Genomic DNA, 18,889 nt, shown 5'->3' with positions numbered 1-18,889 from the left:
ATCCAAACTGGAAACTACTCAAATGTCCATAAATAATAAAATGAATAAGTAATTGGGATTTATTCAAACAGTGAAATTTAACACAGCAATGAAAATGAATGGAAAATGAATGCATCATAGCACACCACACCATGGATAAATTCTAAAAACATAAGATTGAAGAAAAGAAATCAGACACAAAAGATATATATTCAATGATGCCATTTAGAGAAAGTTCAAAAAGTCAGTATTTAGGCGTGCATAGTGATGATCATAAAAGTGAGTCATGATTACTGTGGCATGGAGGAACTGATGATGGGAAGAGACATGTGGGTGTGGCGGGAGATATTTCTGGAATTCTGCCAAAATCATATTTCTTGGTCTGTATGATAGCTACCTGAGTATTTGCACATAACAATTTTTAATGCTGTGTATTTACACTTTGATCATTTTCTTTTCATGTATTGTAGTTTACAAAAAAAGTCTTTAATTCCAGATGTAAGTTTATAATTTTTAAAATGAGAATAAACAGTTTGTGAGGAAAGGTATCAGAAATCTAAGCTAGAAGCAAGTGGAGTAAATCTCTTTGTTATATCCATATGCCCCATTTTTCCACATATTTCTCTGTATGTCTTCAACTCAATTCCCAACATCTTCCAATCATAAAAGGTTGAAGGATAATTATAAATAAATGGAGATTACTGCAACAAGCACTAAGGATATTCTCACAGTGTACATGAGGGATCTGATTCTGTTTAGATGGAAAGAACAAAACCTGGATAGTAGAGATGATGAATCATGTTGTTGAGAGATGCTCTTTTTTGAGGAGAAAAGTGATGAACATATGTTCTAATTTAGATAATCTGCTCCTCTTCTATTTCAGACTCTAAGTTTACCCAGCTAACCTTTTTACAGAAACAGGAAAAAGTGCTGGATAATAATGATTCAGTACCGGTCCACTCTCATGTTCCAGATAATGGCTCATAGCAATAGTTATTCTACGATCCATTTGTAACATTTTAAACAAGAAAAGTTATTCTGGCCTAAAACTAGTGACTTTGAAAATATCTGCCCTGTAATGTTGATCTTCTTCAGATAAACAATTTAAATGTATAAATATAAAGAAATACAGTTAAGCAAAATCCATAAGATGAGAGAATACAACTGTCCTCTTTAAGACAACGGTCTGTAAGACTATATTGTTTTCTTGATATTGCCATGCTGGGAACCAGAAGGTCATATGGATTCCACCTGGTTCTGTTCTCCCTCTGTCACAACACCCTGGAAGGGTTATTGACCTAGGCACTTTATGAAGATGAATGAATTGAGAATGACTGAATCCACATAAAACTGATCTGGTACAACCTTGCTTTAGTTTGACCCTTTTGAGAGCCCAAGATAAAGTCCAATGAAACGTTTTATTTTGTATGAGGATATTGTTGGAGAATTTTCTCGCCACATCACGTTGGAAAGTCTCAGTACCAAGACCAACTGGCTTCCCCTAAATAACTGATGTTTGTCCTACAGATACAGTGATTCAAGCAACTGCCTCATTTTTTGCACTGGCTATAAGGAATTTTAGTGCAAAATCTGAAGTCTGTTATAAGCATAGGCAGACTTTGGTTTGATTTTATATCTTATAACCATATTTTGATTTTCCCTGGACTTCTGTATTTGCTCATTTTGATTGTTTAAGTTGCATTTTCCAGAATGTAATGGAGTGTAAGTAATTATATTTCCCTACCCCCAAACTGAAGCGTCTTAGTTGATTAGGTCTGTAGTTCTAGTCTCCCAAGGAACTGACAACTACATGACAGACTCCACCTGAATTTTGCATAAGCATATTAAATACATATCAAATTCCCAAAACCTAGTTTTTCTGCGTCCTCTACTCTGTCTTGATAAGTGCCACCATGCACTTGGTTACTCAAGTCAGTATTCTGGGTGTCATTCTTGATTTTTCTTCTCCCTTTATAATTTGGAAGAGTTTATATCACCTCAAACTCCCAAAAATCTCTTGAATCAATTTTTTAAATTTCCCTGCTGATAGGGTTTGGCTCTGTGTCCCCACCCAAATCTTATGTTGAATTGTAATTCTCAATGTTGGGGGAGGGACTTGATGGGAGGTGATTACATCATGGCGGTGGTTTCCCCCTTGCTGTTCTCGTGATAGTGAGTGAATTCTCACAAGACCGGGTTGTTAGAAAGTGTGTAGCACTTCCCCCTTCACTCTCTCTCTCCTGCCACCATGTGAAGACATGCCTGCTTCCCCTTTGCCCTTCCACCATGATTAAGTTTCCTAAGGCCTCCCTAGCCATGCCTCCTGTACAGCCTGTAGAACTGTGAGTCAATTAAACCTATTTTCTTTATAAATTTCTTTATAATTTCTTTATAAATTACCCAGTCTCAGGTAGCTCTTTATAGCAGTGTGAGAATGGACTAATATACCTGCCTATTGCTGGCCACTAGTTTCAGCCCCCTGCCCTCTTTCTCCTAAACACATGCTAACCCTCAATGGCATCCCCGCTCTAGTCTTCCTCCCCTTCCATCCATGGCACACACTCCTTCAGGAGGCATCTCTCTAACACTCAGATGTGAAACCATTACTGCCTGATTGAATGTTTTCTCAATAATCCTCATTATCTACAATAAAAAACAAAATTCTTTAGAATGATCATAAATGACCTTTATAGTCTGAACTCCTAGGCCTTCACCTCTGCTCCTTGAAAGCTTGTGGTGCTAGAAACATGCCAAACTCTTTAATTTTCACACACATGCCATTTCTTCCCCTTAAATTTCTTTCCTGCTTGGTCACCAAGGACTACTTCCATTTGTCTTCAGGTCCCTGCATACCTTATCTCTGAGAAGCATTCCCTGACACTCAGGCAAGCTTTGGCATACCTTCCCTCATGTTCCTAGAGATTCTGGCCCATACGTCTACTGTAGAAATTACCGGGGTGCTTTGAATTTACTTCCTTGTATATTTCCTTTCTAGACAATAACCTCCGTGTTTTCAGGTACTATGTCTCACTTTTCTATCTCAGGGCCTAGCATAGAATGCAACCTCAGTTAAATAAATTGATAAGTAAATAGTAGATGGTAGGTTTATATTAGATGGGGACAGATACTAGATTCAGAAGCAATAGACTAAAGCAGGGGGCAGCAAACTAAGGCCCACAGGTCAAATCTGAACCACTGCCTGTTTTCATAAATAACACTTTCTTGCAAAATAACCATGCCTATTTGCTTACGTATTGTTTATGCTGCCTTTGTAATTCAATGGCAAACTTGAATATATTTGACAGAGATTGCATGGCTCACAAATGCTGAAATATTCATTATTTGTCCCTTCACAGAAAATGTTGACTCACCCCTGAACTGAAGACATACTTATGAGCTAGAGTCATGGACCTCAGAGTGTGTCCTGCTCTAGTACAATGTCAATTACACTAAGTATACAGATTTACTCTATAAGCTTTCCTTTTCTACTGCCTTGCTCCCCCGTAAAACCAACACACACACACCCCTCTGCAATCTGAACCCAGGTTAGCTTTCAAACTCCCTGCAGCCAACTCAAGCTTATTGAGATTTAGGCTCTTTTGTTTATCTAACTATAAGTGCAGAGGCTGCTAATTGTTCCTCCGTTTAGTCTTCCCTGATTTCTTTTAGTAATGTACTCGCCTGAGTTTTGCCTGGCACTGAACTGCCCACCCAGAGAATATCCTGCCCCGCCTCCCTTGCAAATAGGTTTCACCATCTGAGGATGTTCAGGCAAACAGAATGTCAACAGAGTGATGTGTGCAATTCAGAGTTTCTGCCCTTAAAAGAAGACTGTGCTCTACTTCCTCTCTCCTCCTTCTTTGGGTTGGAATATGGATGTGGAGGGGATGACCAACTCTGATCATACAGACAAGGACAATGCCTTCAAGAGCAACAAGATAGAAGAAACCTGGGCACCTTTTTCAATCTCATAGAGCACTCTTAACCTCCTGGACTACCCTCAACCCAGACGTTTTTATAAGAGAAATAAAGCTTTCATCTCTTTTATACTACTAGTATTTCAATAATTGTTACAATGGCCAAACCAATACCCTAACTTTTCACTTAACTTCTCTCTCCATGTCTTGTTTTTCCTTTAATACTCAGATGTCCTCTCCCCGTATCTGACCTCAGCAGAGCTCTACTTTTTATCTTATCTCAAGTTAGAAAGCTACGCAGAAGTTTCACTTTCAACCACTCTTTCTAAACTCTCTTTCCTCGAAATCTCACCCTTCCTTAAAGCCCTCATCTTTCCAGTCCCTCCCCTTTTCTTTCCACCTCTATTATTTCTTCTGTTCCAAAAAATCAGGAAAGAAAAGGAAATTTCCAGCCCTTCTGATGCAGTTATTCATACTTTTCTGCTTTTCTTTCCTCATTGCCCCAATGAGGAACTGAGCTGGCAAGGACACAATCCTTCTTAGAGGATGTAAGAAGGGGAAAAGCAAAGTCAGAAAAGACTTACTCCTCTTTAATGGTAAAGAGAAGATGGCCATACATACTAACAGCTATAAATTTTTGGAAGTGTGACCATGGCAGAAGTTAAGAATTTGAAATGTGATGAACCTAATATAAAAATGCCATTAGATTGTTATGAAGGCCACTGAGTATTAGGTAAGTGGTGTTTTAGGGAAAGTATGCAGAAAGCAGGAGATAGATTGAATTGGATGGTTTTTGGCTGGAAGCCAGAAAGCCATTTAGGAGGTAAGTAAGTCCTGTTCTAGGATGACGCAGTGGAAATAGAAAATAGGGAAACATACCCACTAGATATTTAAAAGAATAAAAGAGAGTTTTGATGGCAGATTGGATAGGGAAGCTCCATAATTGTCGTCCTTTCTAACAAGAATATTTTCCTCAATATTTGGTCATCTAAGTCCTTTGGTACTGAAGAGGGTATAAGGAATTTAAAGGAGGGAATAAAATAAGTGAATGTATTTCCAGAGCACTGCACAGTAAAATATATGCAAATGAAATCACAAGTATGCAAATGAGTAAACCTGGATGAAATGCCACTTCTTACATAAAATGGTTAACATGCTTTCCAAAGGGCATGTCAGGTACATGCTGGTGAATCTAATTCTGTTCTAGCATTAATAGCTTCAGGTTTGGGACCTCGATGAACAATTTAAGTTTAGCCTACTTTTAATTTCTTTGCACAATCCCCTCTAAGTTCTGCATGACATCCAGCCTTCAATGATTATTAAATATATCTAATGAAACTGAACTAACTAGCATTATGCAAATTATCCCTAATCTTTTGTCTCTCTGGAAGCATTGTTCATGAACCTCAGTGGAGTTAAGATCGGAATCCTCACAATGAAAACCAAAAAAAATTTCTTTTTTACTCTACTTCTGGAAAGCAAAAGTTCTACTTGCAGACAAAAGCAATGTGGTTGGTGGATAGGTGATGGTTCTGCATCCGAAGACCTCGGATATGTCTGGTGCTACCCAACTGCCAGCCATATATAATCCAAATATCACCATGCCCATGTGATGGCTAATTTTAGATGTCAATTTGACTGGATTAAGGAATACCGAGAGAACCGGTAAAGCATTATTTTGGGGTGGGTCTATGAGGCTGTTTCCAGAGGCAATTAGTGTGTGAGCCTGAGTGGACTAAGTGGGGAAAGATCTGCCTTCAAGGTAGTCAGGCTGACGGCCCAGAGAGAATTACAAAGGAGAGAAAAGGATTTCCCTTCGCTTTCTCCTGGAACTGGGACGTGTACATTCTTCTCTTCCTGACATCAAGACTTCAGGCTCTATGGCCTTGGGAATCCAGGACTTACACAGTTGTCCCCCTCCCCACCTTTGCTTTCTCAGCTTCTCAGGTCTGTGTAGTCAGCCTGAGAATTACACCACTGGCCTCCACAGTTCTGAGGATTTTGAACATGGACTGACCATGCTATCGGCATCCCAGTGTCTCCAGCTTGCTGATGGCTTGCCATGGGACTTCTCAGCCTCCATGATTATGTGAGCCAATTCCCCTAATAAATCCCCTCTCATGTGTCTCTCTATATACCCTATTGGTTCTGTCTCTTTGTAGAATGCTAATACACCCATGTGCCCAGGGCTTCTGAAAAGCCAAAACACTGCAAGCATTCCCACTCTTATCTCTTTCTTTCCCTTCTGAAGAAATTTCAAAAGTCTTCATATATTCATAATACAAAGTTAAACTTTAAAACCCTTTTCAGACATCTATCTCTTGGTTTAGACTTTGACAGGGAGGAGTCAAAGTCTCTTCTCTGTCCCACTCACTTCCTCCCACACATTCATACCTACAGGCAGCCTGCCGTTTCCTGCTAGTAACTCTCTCTTGCAGACACAGCCCCTTCATGGCTATTATGGAATCTGTCCATTACCTCGACTCTGCACACCAGCTGCAGTGAGGAGTCTCTTCATCTTTCCACATTGATCATCTTTGAATCTCTAATCTTCTCCTGAGTCTTCATTTCAATATCTATGAATTGGGGATGCTACCTGCCTAGTCTACTCCATGATTGTTCTGAAGGCTCCATGTCACATTAGAGGCAAAAGTACTTTTAAATATGTTAAATTATTTTAAACGCAAGTCATTATTTTTAAGTCAGGTGTGGTTTTTTTTGTTTTTTGTTTTCACACTCCATGAACTTCTCTCAGGGCGAAAAAATGTTTTAAGTTCTGCCATCTTGGAGCTCTGCCTGACCTCTGTGTCTCCCTCAAGCAATATCCCTCTTTTTTTTTCCCTTCTGAGTCAAGCTTTTGGGAAGCATTGTTAGCATTCATTAGCTCTTCTTCCTAACTATCAGTTCATGCCCCACTGCTCCACTGCACTTCCTGTGCTTCTGCTAAGGACATCACTAGCTGGCAACCAATCCAAACTGTTGTGCCCACCCCCCTTCCTTCCTTTGATTCCATCTCTCAGAGAGGGTCTCCTCTTACCTCTCCATCATATTCTTTCCCAGTGTCCTCTTCACTCAGGCCCTTTAAACGTCTGCATGACGCTGGGGTGTTCCTAATGATTGCACTAGGTACCAGCTCATCTTGAGCACCTACCATGCATCAGACACTTCACCTTCCCCATCTCACCCTCACAACAATCCTGTAAGATTGGTATCTTCTCTTCATCTTACAGATGAAGACACAGAGGCTCCAGGAGAACACGAGTGCTGGCCAAGACCACACACCCCATAAATCACGAAGCTACAATCCACACCCTGGGCTTCACTCTCCAGAGCCCGGCTGCCTCCCTCCTCTCTTCAGGCGTCGAGTCTGTAGCTTGGTTTTGTCATTTATTTGCTGAGCTCAAATCCTGGATTACTTAACCTCTCTAACTGCCCATTTCCTCATCTGGAAAATGAGGCTAATGATAACACAGACCTTTTAAGTTGTTGTGAGGATCACTAGATAATGTTTATAAACTACTCAGCAGAATGGCTAGTGCAGAGTAAGCCTCAATCAATGTTATTACTACTTTTTATTATGTTTGGTAGCGTTGTCTTTTCTCTGTATACACCCGCTCTTTGGTCAGGCTCACCTACACACACAACTCCCAGCAGCACCTACATGTGAGAAAGTCCCACCCTCCATAGCCAGCCCAGACTTCTCTACTGAGTGCTAGGTCCATATTCCCAGTCACTGGCTAGATTTCCTCCCCTTTGATATCCCATGCACACCTCAAATGTGACAAAACTCACGGCAGATCTCACCTGCCTCCTCCTCTAAATCTACCTCTTCTCTGACTGCCCTACGCTTGTGACTGGCAGGTCCCCCTGAGTCATAAACTTGGGCTTTGTCCTTCACTCCCATGACTCCCTGGTTTCACTGTTTCGGCAACATTTGATCAGTTACTTAATCCTTCCTCCTAAACATCTCTCTGAGTCATCCACCCTCTCCTGGATATTGCCTTTGTCACTGCTGAGTCTGTCTTGATTTAAATTTTTGATATTTTACTAAAAAATTTTTTTTGATATTTTGTTCATCATGTATTTGTGCACACATTTTTATTTCTAAAAATATTGCATTAAAATAGTATTTAATATTAACAACTTGGGGTTTTGGCACTTCCTTAAATTTTACATCAGAGATGAGTACCTCACTTGCCTTAACTTAGTCTTGGCCCTGTTGCCAATTTTTCTCCCAATGCAATCTCCTATAGTATCCTGTCAGTATTGTATTTCTAAAACATAAGTAGCTCATGACACACCTTTGTTTCAATGCATTCAGTGTCTCCAGAGCTTTGCAATTCCACACCACCTCCACCCCTCCCCATGGACCCTCTGATCCAGTAACAGGAATCCATGTCTTTCTCTTAAGGTGGTCCCACTTTTACATCACTGTGCCTTTGGAAACAACAATAGACTTCGGATAGTGATCTTTTGACTAACTGGTTATCCTGGCAAATAGCTCAATGCTTAGACTTTTACTGATAAAATCTAAATTTCAACTATACTGTACCAAAATCCATCTGAAACTTATGAAACATCTCTGTGGTCTTCCATATATAATACATTCATGACTTAAAATGCTCTTTATGACTCAGCCTCATCATGCTAAGCCTCAGTTATGGTACTTTTCTATAATCCCATGATGTCAACCTCAGGAGCCATTGAGATTTGTAAGCTGGTGCTATGGTCTAAATGTTTGTGTCCTTCCCAAAATTCATATGTTGAAATCCTCAACCCCCAAGCGATGGTATTAGGAGATAGGGCTTTGGGGGAGGTGATGAGATTATAAGCCCTCATGAGTGGGATTATTGTCCTTATAAAAGAGGTCCAGTGGAGTTCATTCACCCCCTTTCACTATGTGAGGACACAGTTAGAAGGCGCCATCAGTGAACCAGGTCTTCAACAGATGCTGAATGTGCTGGTAGCTTCATCTTAAACTTCCCAGCCCCCAGAACTGTGAGCAATACATTTCTGTTTTAAAAGCTACCCAGTTTATGGTGTTTTTTTTTACAGCAGCCTGAACTGGCTAAGATAGTCAGCTTGCCCCTAAACTCAATGTTCACATACAATTCATTCTTTTTCTTGTTTGGTTGCATTCTTCCAGAGTATCTTCTTGTTCCTTCTGATCTCTGCTCCCTGCTGTCACTGGTTCTGCTTTTTATTCTTCATCCCCAATTGCTTGGCCTCATTCCATTTTCTTTGTCCACATAATTCCAGCCTTAACCTTGCTCTTTGTCACTGTCTCCACTGTCTGTGCCATCCCAGTACTTCTCTTTGTGGGTGCTGACAGGGCTTAATAATAAAGTAGCCAGGTGCGGTGGCTCATGCCTGTAATCCCAGCACTTTCGGAGGTCGAGGTGGGTGGATCACTTGAGGTCAGGAGTTCGAGACCAGGCCAGTCAACATGGTGAAACCCTGTCTCTACTAAAAATTCAAAAATTAGCCAGGCGTGGTTGTGCATGCCTGTAATCCCAACTACTGAGGAGGTTGAAGCATGAGAATTGCTTGAACCCAGGAGGCGGAGGTTGCAGTGAGCAGAAATCATGCCACTGCACTTATGCCTGGGTGACAGAGCAAGACTGTCTTGCTCCATTTAAAAAATAAATAAAAAACAAAAATTATAACGTTTGCCAGCCCATGACTGTGCTATCTTTTGCTCTGCTAACTGATTCACCCATTTTATTATTCAATTGCTGTATTCTTGTCTCGTCTCATCTCCTTTTACTTCTGTATGTGCCATTGTTCTGATTAGTTAAGAGGTGCTGAACAGATAACTAATTATGGCAGTGTGAGCCACAGGATAATTCTCAAGTGATCTCTGCTGTAGCACCTCTCCACATAGGGCATCATGGGCAAGGTTAAGATGGAATTCTAACCTCGCATATCTGAGGACCTGACTCAGTTCTTATTCTCTATCCCTGTGCTCACAGAAAATGCCAATCGTAAGCTATTTGGGTGGGGTTCATTGGAGAGACATGGAAAAGTACCCTGGGCAGCTGAAGTGTCTGTTGAATCTTACCCACATTTGAACAAATTCACTCTAACTTGACTTGGTTCCCCTTTAAAATGAGAGAAAACAAGGACTTAGACTGCCAATTGCCCCCTGAAATTACTGTTGGGTGCGCTAAAGAGCTCCACGGAATGACAGTTACTTTTTATTATCAAGAGTTTACTTGTAATTGTAAAGTATAGAGAATATACATAAATGCCAATGAATGAAGTATGGAAACACTAATACATTTAAAAATCCAACAGGCTCCTCAAACAACGGGGCCCAAGACAGAAACTGCTCAGAGAAAGATTTTCAAATAGATCTTTTTCTAGTGACTCAGATATTTGAGAAAAATTGGCATAAAGTAGAACCTGGAATCTTCTGTTTGCTTATTTTTCTGGCTATTATATCCTCCCTAAAAATAAACAAATAAATAAAGCAGGGGTCAGAGGAGGTACAGTACTTTTTGGATACTAAGTTCGGATAAGGCTTTTGCTTGTTTCCATAGCACTCCCTATCCCTACTTTCTGTATCCTTGGAAAGAAATGTGGAATAATGAAAACAGCAAAAGGCTTGGAAGCCAGGTAGACCCAGGTGTGATCTCAGCCCCACCCTTCATTCTCTGGGTGGCCTTGGGCAGGTCAAACTCTGTGAGCCAAAGGGTCACGAAAGCACCCTTCCTGGAATTCCTTTGAGGTGTCAATGAGGGAGCACACAGTGAGTGGCGGTTCCCTTCCTATCCCCTGCTCTGGGCCAGGGACCAGGACCTGATGTCAGGGTCTTTACCCAGCACTGTACCTACACTTGCTCTCCAAAATGGGACTAGGGTGAAATTTCTTGACAGTCTGAAAATAATGGCCCAGGGAACGAAGCAAATGCCAAGAGCTGAGCCTTAGGGAATGACTAGTAGGCCCAGATTCTTGGGATGACTTCCTTCAAAGACTTCATTTGTTAACACCTTCCTTCCCTTCTTGTTAGTTTCAGTGGGAAGTAGGATTGGGGTGATTTGGAGAAGCAGTGGGGAATTTAGTTAGGGGAGACTCCTGGGTACCTGTGGGGACATAAAGAGGGATCGGTGGCCGGGCGCGGTGGCTCAAGCCTGTAATCCCAGCACTTTGGGAGGCCGAGACGGGCGGATCACGAGGTCAGGAGATCGAGACCATCCTGGCTGACACGGTGAAACCCCGTCTCTACTAAAAAATACAAAAAACTAGCCGGGCGAGGTGGCGGCGCCTGTAGTCCCAGCTACTGGGGAGGCTGAGGCAGGAGAATGGCGTGAACCCAGGAGGCGGAGCTTGCAGTGAGCTGAGATCCAGCCACTGCACTCCAGCCTGGGTGGCAGAGCGAGACTCCGTCTCAAAAAAAAAAAAAAAAAAAAAAAAGAGGGATCGGTGTGGGATGGCAGGTGGAGGCCACGAGAGGCGGGCATAAATGCTACATGAAGGAGTTTGTTGTGGTTTGGTGGAAGAGGAGGAGGCATGCATGTGAGGAGGGGTGGCCGTGAGCCTGGAGCTGTCCTACAGGGCAGTTTCTCTCACTCTGCTGTGTGTGTATGTGGTGGGCAGCTTTGACCCACCCTGCTCTTAAGTGTTTCTGAATGCTAGGAGTGGGAACAAACCTGCAAGGCTGATTGGATGTCTAGAAACACATATGTAAAGAGAAGTGTATACATGAAAACCAAAAATCCCTGGGGCTTTGAATCCTCCTAGAGCTCCTGGCCACCTTCTTAAGGACTGCAACTGACTGTGAAGTGCTTGACTTTGTCCTTCTTGCAGGTGATCTGGGCTAAGTAGTGAGATCCAGCTGGCCAGGAAGGAAGGCATGCATCTCCCCAGGCCTGTGGCTCTCCTTGTACTGACCTTGCTGCTTCCTGGGCTAAGCAGCTGCAGTGAGGGTCTGTTGCCCTGAAGCAGTTACGTCATTTATTAATCCAAATTCTGAAAGACAATATGGTGCTGAAATACTTTTTTTTTAAAAGTCATAGTTCCATTGTCTTAGTCAAAGCAGGATTATTACATGATTATTTTCAATCAAATATATTTGTTTTAGACAGAGGGTCTTGCTCTGTCACCCAGGCTGGAGTGCAGAGGCATGATTATAGCTCACTGCAGTCTCCAACTCCTGGGCTCAAGTTATCCTCCTCCCTCAGCCTCCTGAGTAGCTGGGACTACAGACACCTGCCACCATACCCAGCTAACTGTCTTTTCAGTGTTTTTAGGGACAGGGTCTCACTATGATGTCCAGACTGGTCTTGAACTCCTGGCCTCAAATGATCCTCCCACCTCAGCCCTAAACTCATTTTTTTAAATTAGCAATTTCAGGTATAACAAATTTGGAATAAAATGAATAGTGATAAAACCCCCAATATTCTAGATTGTGAGACTTTCCTCCTGTTGTAATTGGACCACATTTAAGGACTAAATTGGAAGGAAGGAGCAAGAGGAGTCCTTGACAAAACTGCAGTTAAGCTCTCTTTGAAGAAATCACACAGTATGGCTCTGTCTGAACATGCTCTGTGTCTACCCTTTTTCAAAGGCAAGATGGCCACGTTGAGACCAGTCAGACCATGAATAATGGCCTAAGCCCTATGCCACCAGGATGGAGAGGTCTGAGCAGTACAGTGAACAGGCTTCGTCAGCAAAGGCTGATTCAACGCACCTCTCTCTGGATTCAATGGCATTCTTTCTGGAGGTTAGCCCATTTCTGTAAGTCAGCTCCATCCAAGTTTGATTGTCCTTCTTTGAATCTCTTCCAACAGCTTGATGTCCTTGCGGTTGAATAGCTGAAAACTTCACATAGCACAGCATTCCACACAAAACACCTTTAGAAATTTCTAGTTGAGAAGAACTTGGGCAAAGTCAAATCTCTCCATTTGATTTTGTTTGTGTTCCTCTCTTGGATTTGTCTTGGGCATGTTACTGTCCAAATAACTGCTATCATCATCATTGACATGCGAAAATGACATGCGCATCCATGTGAAGAGACCACCAAACAGGCTTTGTGTGAGCAATAAAGCTTTTTAACCACCTGGGTGCAGGCAGTCAGCGAAGGGAGATAAGGGTGGGGCTGTTTTATAGGATTTGGGTAGGTAAAGGAAAATTACAGTCAAAGGGGGGTTGTTCTCCGGCGGGCAGGAGCAGGGGTCACAAGGTGCTCAGTGTGGGAGCTTTTTGAGCCAGGATGAGCCAGGAAAACGAATTTCACAAGATAATGTCATCGCTTAAGGCAAGGACCGGCCATTTTCACTTCTTTTGTGGTGGAATGTCATCAGTTAGGCGGGGCAGGGCATTTGCACTTTTTTTGTGATTCTTCAGTTACTTCAGGCCATCTGGGCGTATACCTGCAAGTCACAGGGGATGTGATGGCTTGGCTTGGGCTCAGAGGCCTGACAATTATCATCATCAACAACAGTTTTACGAATTATAATAGCAGTAAAATTGACTTATCATTTTTGAGACTGGAAGTTTTGTTACCTGATATGGTTTGACCCTGTGTCCCCACCCAAATCACTTGTCAAATTGTAATCCCAGTGTTGGAGGAGGAGCCTGGTGGGAGGTGACTGGATCATGGGGGCGGACTTCCCCTTTGCTGTTCTCATGATAATGAGTGAGTTCTCATGAGATCTGGCTTTTTGAAATGTGCAGCACCTCCTCCTGCTCTCTCTTCCTCCTGCTCCTGCCATGTGAGACGTGCTGGCCTTCTGCCATGATTGTAAATTTCTTGAGGCTTCCCCAGCCATGCCTCCTGTACAGCCTGTGGAACTGTGAGTCAATCAAACCTCTTTTCTTTATAAATTACCCAGTCTTGGGTAGTTCTTTATAGCAGCGTGAGAACAGACTAATACATTGCCCAAAACGAATTCTGGAAACAAATCAGCTCATTAAAAAGTGCAAGCACAGCCTCATACTAAGCCACCTGTTCACTGTGTTGCTGGGTTTTTTTTTTTTTTTTCAATTTATTTTTATGAGCCAGCATTCTTTTGTGGATATCAATTGATACTGGACAATCAGGCCTTGTGGTCCCTCCTCTGGACTGGCCCCCTACAGACTTCCACACTCTGTGACACTCAGTGGCCACAGGCCACTGGAAAATTGGATGTGTGACTGAGTCTTTAAGAGGCGGAGTGACTTACTTTAATTCAGTAAGTCAGTATGTTTTAAATGCAGATTTTTCTACAACAGGAAAAAGCTGTTAAATTTCTTGTCTCAGCTCTGTCTACCACTACTTTGGAGGGGCTACAGGTATCAGTGAGAGAAACCAAAGTCAGATAATTCAAACTGGGGCATAAAATGTTCTGCTTGAGTGTCAAGAATGGTTCTTTGGGTGTGGTGAAGGGTTCATGACTACATTTAATTTTCAAAATGTCTTTCTTAAAAATATGCCAAAAAGATACCTAGAAAAACACGTGTCACTGATTGAAATATGTAATGCATTTAAATATACATACATACATATACACACACACACATATATGTTTTCATAATCACGCTAATATCTGCCCTGCTGATACTGATGATGGTCAAATATTTTGGGAGAGAACATCTGGCAGCCTCCGTCTACTCATCTTTTCCTCTACAAAACTCTTCCAATACCCTGTTCTAGCTATGATTAACCTTCCAAACTTATCAAACAGTCAGGTTCTGTCTCCACTCCACACATTGCTCAAATTGCTTCCACTGCCTCAAATATCCCACTCTTCCCGCCTTCTTAACCTGGCTACCTACTCCTAGAGTTTCAGTGATCTCTTCCAGGAAGCCTTCACACATGCACACACGAATACTTGACTAGCAACTCATGCACAGATACTTGCATACTTGACTAGTACCTCATGCTTACTTCTATCAGATTATATTGACTACCGTGTATAGAATGATCTATTTACTTATCTGTCCGCCGCCACACCAGCCATCGGGCATCAGGTTCACCAGGACTGGTGTCTTTATTGCTGCATGTTTCCATTCTTCACACAGCACCTGGAAAATAAGTAAATAAATATTAAGTGAGTGAGTGAATGAATGAATGGGATGAAGGAATGAATTCTTGCTACTGACTGGTGAATAACTGCCACTCGCATCCACCTCCAATTCAACTCTCATGCTGGAATCTGAAATTGAAGGCTGGTAGACAGAGAATTTGGTCTTCCTAGATAAAATGCAGCTACCTGACTTAACCATCCACACTCCATGTGGATGGGATAAAAACACCTAAGTCAGCCGGGTGCGGTGGCTCAAGCCTGTAATCCCAGCACTTTGGGAGGCCGAGACGGGCGGATCACGAGGTCAGGAGATCGAGACCATCCTGGCTAACAAAGTGAAACCCCGTCTCTACTAAAAAATACAAAAAACTAGCTGGGCGAAGTGGCGGGCGCCTGTAGTCCCAGCTACTTGGGAGGCTGAGGCAGAAGAATGGCGTAAACCCGGGAGGCAGAGCTTGCAGTGAGCAGAGATCCGGCTCCAGCCTGGGCAACAGAGCGAGACTCCATCTCAAAACAAAACAAAACAAAACAAAACAAAACAAAAAACACCTAAGTCAGTTTTTCTTGTCCTGGTGATTTTTGTAGCAGTTTGTAGCTCATTTTTATCAAGTCTAGATACAATTTTCTTTCATGTGCTATGCAGTCTTGGTTCCTGTAACACAAACCTCTTTAATCATTAGTCTGTCTGGTAGAATTTGATAGGGGCCATATAAAATGCTTCTCTTCATCTGCTAATAGCAATTTATGGACACTTACTATGAGCAATATACATTGCAAAAGACCAGAAAACTCACCCTCTGGTTATGATTTGGCACTGTAACATGATAGCCTGGAAACTAGTCTGATAGTTTAATCAGTGCTACGGGATCCTTATTTGTGGTTGGCTGCCTCATCAATTTTCATCTGGGAATTAAAATGGACTCTGAGGCAGATATGGCATTAATTATGGGAGAAATTGGTTGCAATATGCCTTGAGGTAAAACCCTTCTGATGGGAATCCAAGATTGAAAGAAAGCCAAATTATAAAAGGATGATTTACTGAAAAAGGCAACTGTATGCATTACCGTCACTGCTTAGCAGAGAAAAAGGAGCTGATAAACCAGAAAGATTGCGGAATGACAGAAAAGTGAGAAAATCTCTAGGTCTAGCTCTCTCAAAAAAAGATTTATTCTTATGCTGAATGCATTATATTTCCCCAGATACATACAACATTTTCCAAAAGTGTGCTTCAATTAATAGGCAAGCAAGCATTAATACTAGTTGGCAGGGTCCCTATTTTCTTCTCGATTGAAATATATTTTACTAAGAACTGAATAGGGAGCGTCTAGGGACACCAAAGTTAAAATTCATTTTACCAGTTATATTATCAGATGTTGTATCAATTTTCTTACTAAAATACCACATTGTTTTCCCTGAAGATTTCAAAAACCTTCTTAGTTAATACCTTATTTTTCCTGTCACTGAATCTTGATAAGGTAAAATACAGAGGCAAAGTCATAATAGAAATGACTATCCCCCATTTAATATGAGAAAACTGAGACATAGGAAGCTTAAGTTAGCGCATTGTTTAAAAGCAACGTATTTTTCTTCATTGGATACAAAACACAGTGAGTTATCAAGGAAAATACCAACTGGGAGTTAACACCCCTTCCCACATCTCACCCAGGAAAAGGTCAGCACTGTATTTTTATGAGTTGCAATGTGTTTACCCATACCCAAACAGAAAGTGAGGAGCTTTCGTGTTGCAGGTAGAGAGTAGCACAATACGGTGGTTAGCAACTGGGTCTGGAGCCAGGCCATGTGCACCCAAATCCTGTTTCTGCTACTTACTAGCTGGGTGACTTCACCCTTGGTCTCTATGCCTCAGTTTTCTCATCTGTATAACTGAGATAGCATAAAAGTACTGGCTGTGATCTTGAAAAGTAAGACAGATCCCTTCTTAAGGGGAGGAGTTGCAGGGACTGTTAGGGACTGTTTGAAGTAGATAAAGCAGATGTTCCTGGACCCCAGGGAAAGTTAAGGGTCCTAAGACCAAGAGTAGATTGGGATTTTGCAGGTTTCCACTAGTAGGAGGACCAAGTAGTACCCAGATGGGAGACGACAGGATACCTGAACCTGGGACTCTGGTTAGGAACCCAGGGGCCTAGAATTCCAGGGGCAGGTTTGTAGTTGATGGAGCAGATGGCCCTGGTGGGGCGTGTCTGAGTTGGTCTGCAGCCCAGCCAAAGCCAGAGGACCAAGCCTTGACTACACACCTGCAGCTAAAGGTGTTTTCATTGTGTATTCCCCACCTTTACACTGTCCCCGGAAAATTCGTAAATAAATGCTGAGTGAGTGCAGCCACTGTGAACCAAGTATCTGGCATTTTCTCCATTTTTGTTTGTTTGTTTGTTTTGAGACAGAGTTTCACTCTTGTTGCCCAGGCTGGAGTGCAATGACATGATCTCGCTCACTGCAACCTTCGCCTCCCAGGTTCAAGTAACTCTCCTGCCTCAGCCTCCCGAGTAGCTGGGACTACAGGTGTGCACCACCACACCCAGCTAATTTTTGTATTTTTAGTAGAGACAGGGTTTCACCATGTTGGTCAGGCTGGTCTTGAACTCACGACCTCAGGTGATCCGCTCGCCTCGGCTTCCCATAGTGCTGGGATTACAGGCATGAGCCACCATACCCAGCCCTATTTTTGTGTTTTTAAGCAACCCCCCCCAGCCCCAAATCTAGAAATCTTGAGAAGACAGAAAAACACAGAAATGACAGAGGATGTATGTCCCACCAACCAAATATGTGGACAGTCAGAAAGATTAAATTTGATTGAGAACAGAAAGGAAAATGTGCTTTTATCTCACTCTACTGTTGGGGACTAAAATCAATACCTGCTGAATCAGTTACAAACATATTGGTAACAAAACCCCTATTGGTAACAGAAAATACGGCAGTTTATTCAATCATGACAGAAAAATCTAGAATTAGACTACCCAGACTGTCAACGATACCATCAAGGTCTTCTTTCTGCTTTGCCATTCTTAGCGTGTAGCTTTTGTCTGCTTTGTTATAAGATGGCAGCTGGTCCCCTAAGTCATTTGCCCAGGGAGGAAGAAGGAACGGGGGGCAGGAAGGAAGGGGTGGTATTTAAATCAGAAAAGCAAACACTTCCCAGAAGCTGTCACTTTATATTTCACTGGCCAGGACTGTGCCACGTGCTCATCTTTCTGATGTGTGATGATGAAGCTATAATTTTCAGCTGGGCACATGGCCATGCTGAACTAAATTAGTGTCTATTAATGAGATTGAGAGGAAATGGACAGACAGAAGGAAAACAGCTAATAGTGTCTGCCACACATATTTTTCCCAACATCTGAAATCTACCTTTATCTATGTAAGAAAATTTGTACCTTGTTTAAAGCAAACCACGTAGATTTTTTTTAAATGACAATTTGATTTTAAAATGGGGCAATTTTACTTAAATAAAGAGTTTACAAAACAGGTGCCTGTAATCTCAGCTACTTGGGAGGTTGAGGCAGGAGAATTGCTTGAACCCAGGAGGCGGAGCTTGCAGTGAACCAAGATCGTGCCACTGCACTCCAGCCTGGGTGACAAGAGCGAGACTTCATTTCAAAAAAAAAAAAAAAATTTGATTTATATAATGTTTTTAATAATGCAAAAACATCTTTAATCTCAAGGAGGCCTAGAGATAATCTAAGCCACTCTTTCAAGGCACAGTTGAGAGACTGAGACCTATAAAAATGTCATACAATTTTCTCAAGTTTCTACAGTTAAGTAGTGGCAGGAAAGAAATTAAAAGTCTTGCAATAATGGATGACAAATTTTCAAGAAAATCTTTACATTTTAGACTTTGAGTCTGTAAAATTGGTAAATAATAGCAGTTTTCATGCTGCTGATAAAGACATACCCAAGACTGGGAAAGAAAAGAGGTTTAATGGATTCATGGATCCACATGGCTGGGCAGGACTCACAAACATGGTG

At 42.0% G+C, this 18,889-nt stretch overlaps 2 protein-coding genes across 37 annotated transcripts in view; one reads left to right on the top strand and one right to left on the bottom strand.

Annotated features, from left to right (window-relative positions):
* The window catches only part of LOC105491720 (epithelial stromal interaction 1), a 307,766-nt gene that overhangs the window by 115,373 nt on the left and 173,504 nt on the right, over nt 1-18,889 (bottom strand). For 32 of the 35 annotated variants that reach the window (XM_011758361.3, XM_071081425.1, XM_011758360.3 and 29 more), the window contains one exon: nt 14,813-14,903. In XM_011758361.3, the coding sequence (XP_011756663.1) occupies nt 14,813-14,903 (91 nt within the window). Of the gene's footprint in view, nt 1-8,381; nt 10,346-11,789; nt 13,271-14,812; nt 14,904-18,889 lie in introns of those variants that run through there. The other 3 variants (XM_011758362.3, XM_071081429.1, XM_071081433.1) reach the window with 3 other exon arrangements.
* LOC105491719 (family with sequence similarity 216 member B) overlaps nt 1-18,889 on the top strand; it is a 67,694-nt gene that overhangs the window by 18,432 nt on the left and 30,373 nt on the right. The window lies entirely within an intron of this gene.

The sequence above is a fragment of the Macaca nemestrina genome, chromosome 16, assembly GCF_043159975.1.
Source record: "Macaca nemestrina isolate mMacNem1 chromosome 16, mMacNem.hap1, whole genome shotgun sequence".
Lineage (NCBI taxonomy): Eukaryota > Metazoa > Chordata > Mammalia > Primates > Cercopithecidae > Macaca > Macaca nemestrina.
Note: the sequence above shows the minus strand (reverse complement) of the source record. Positions and strands in the feature narration are given on the sequence as shown.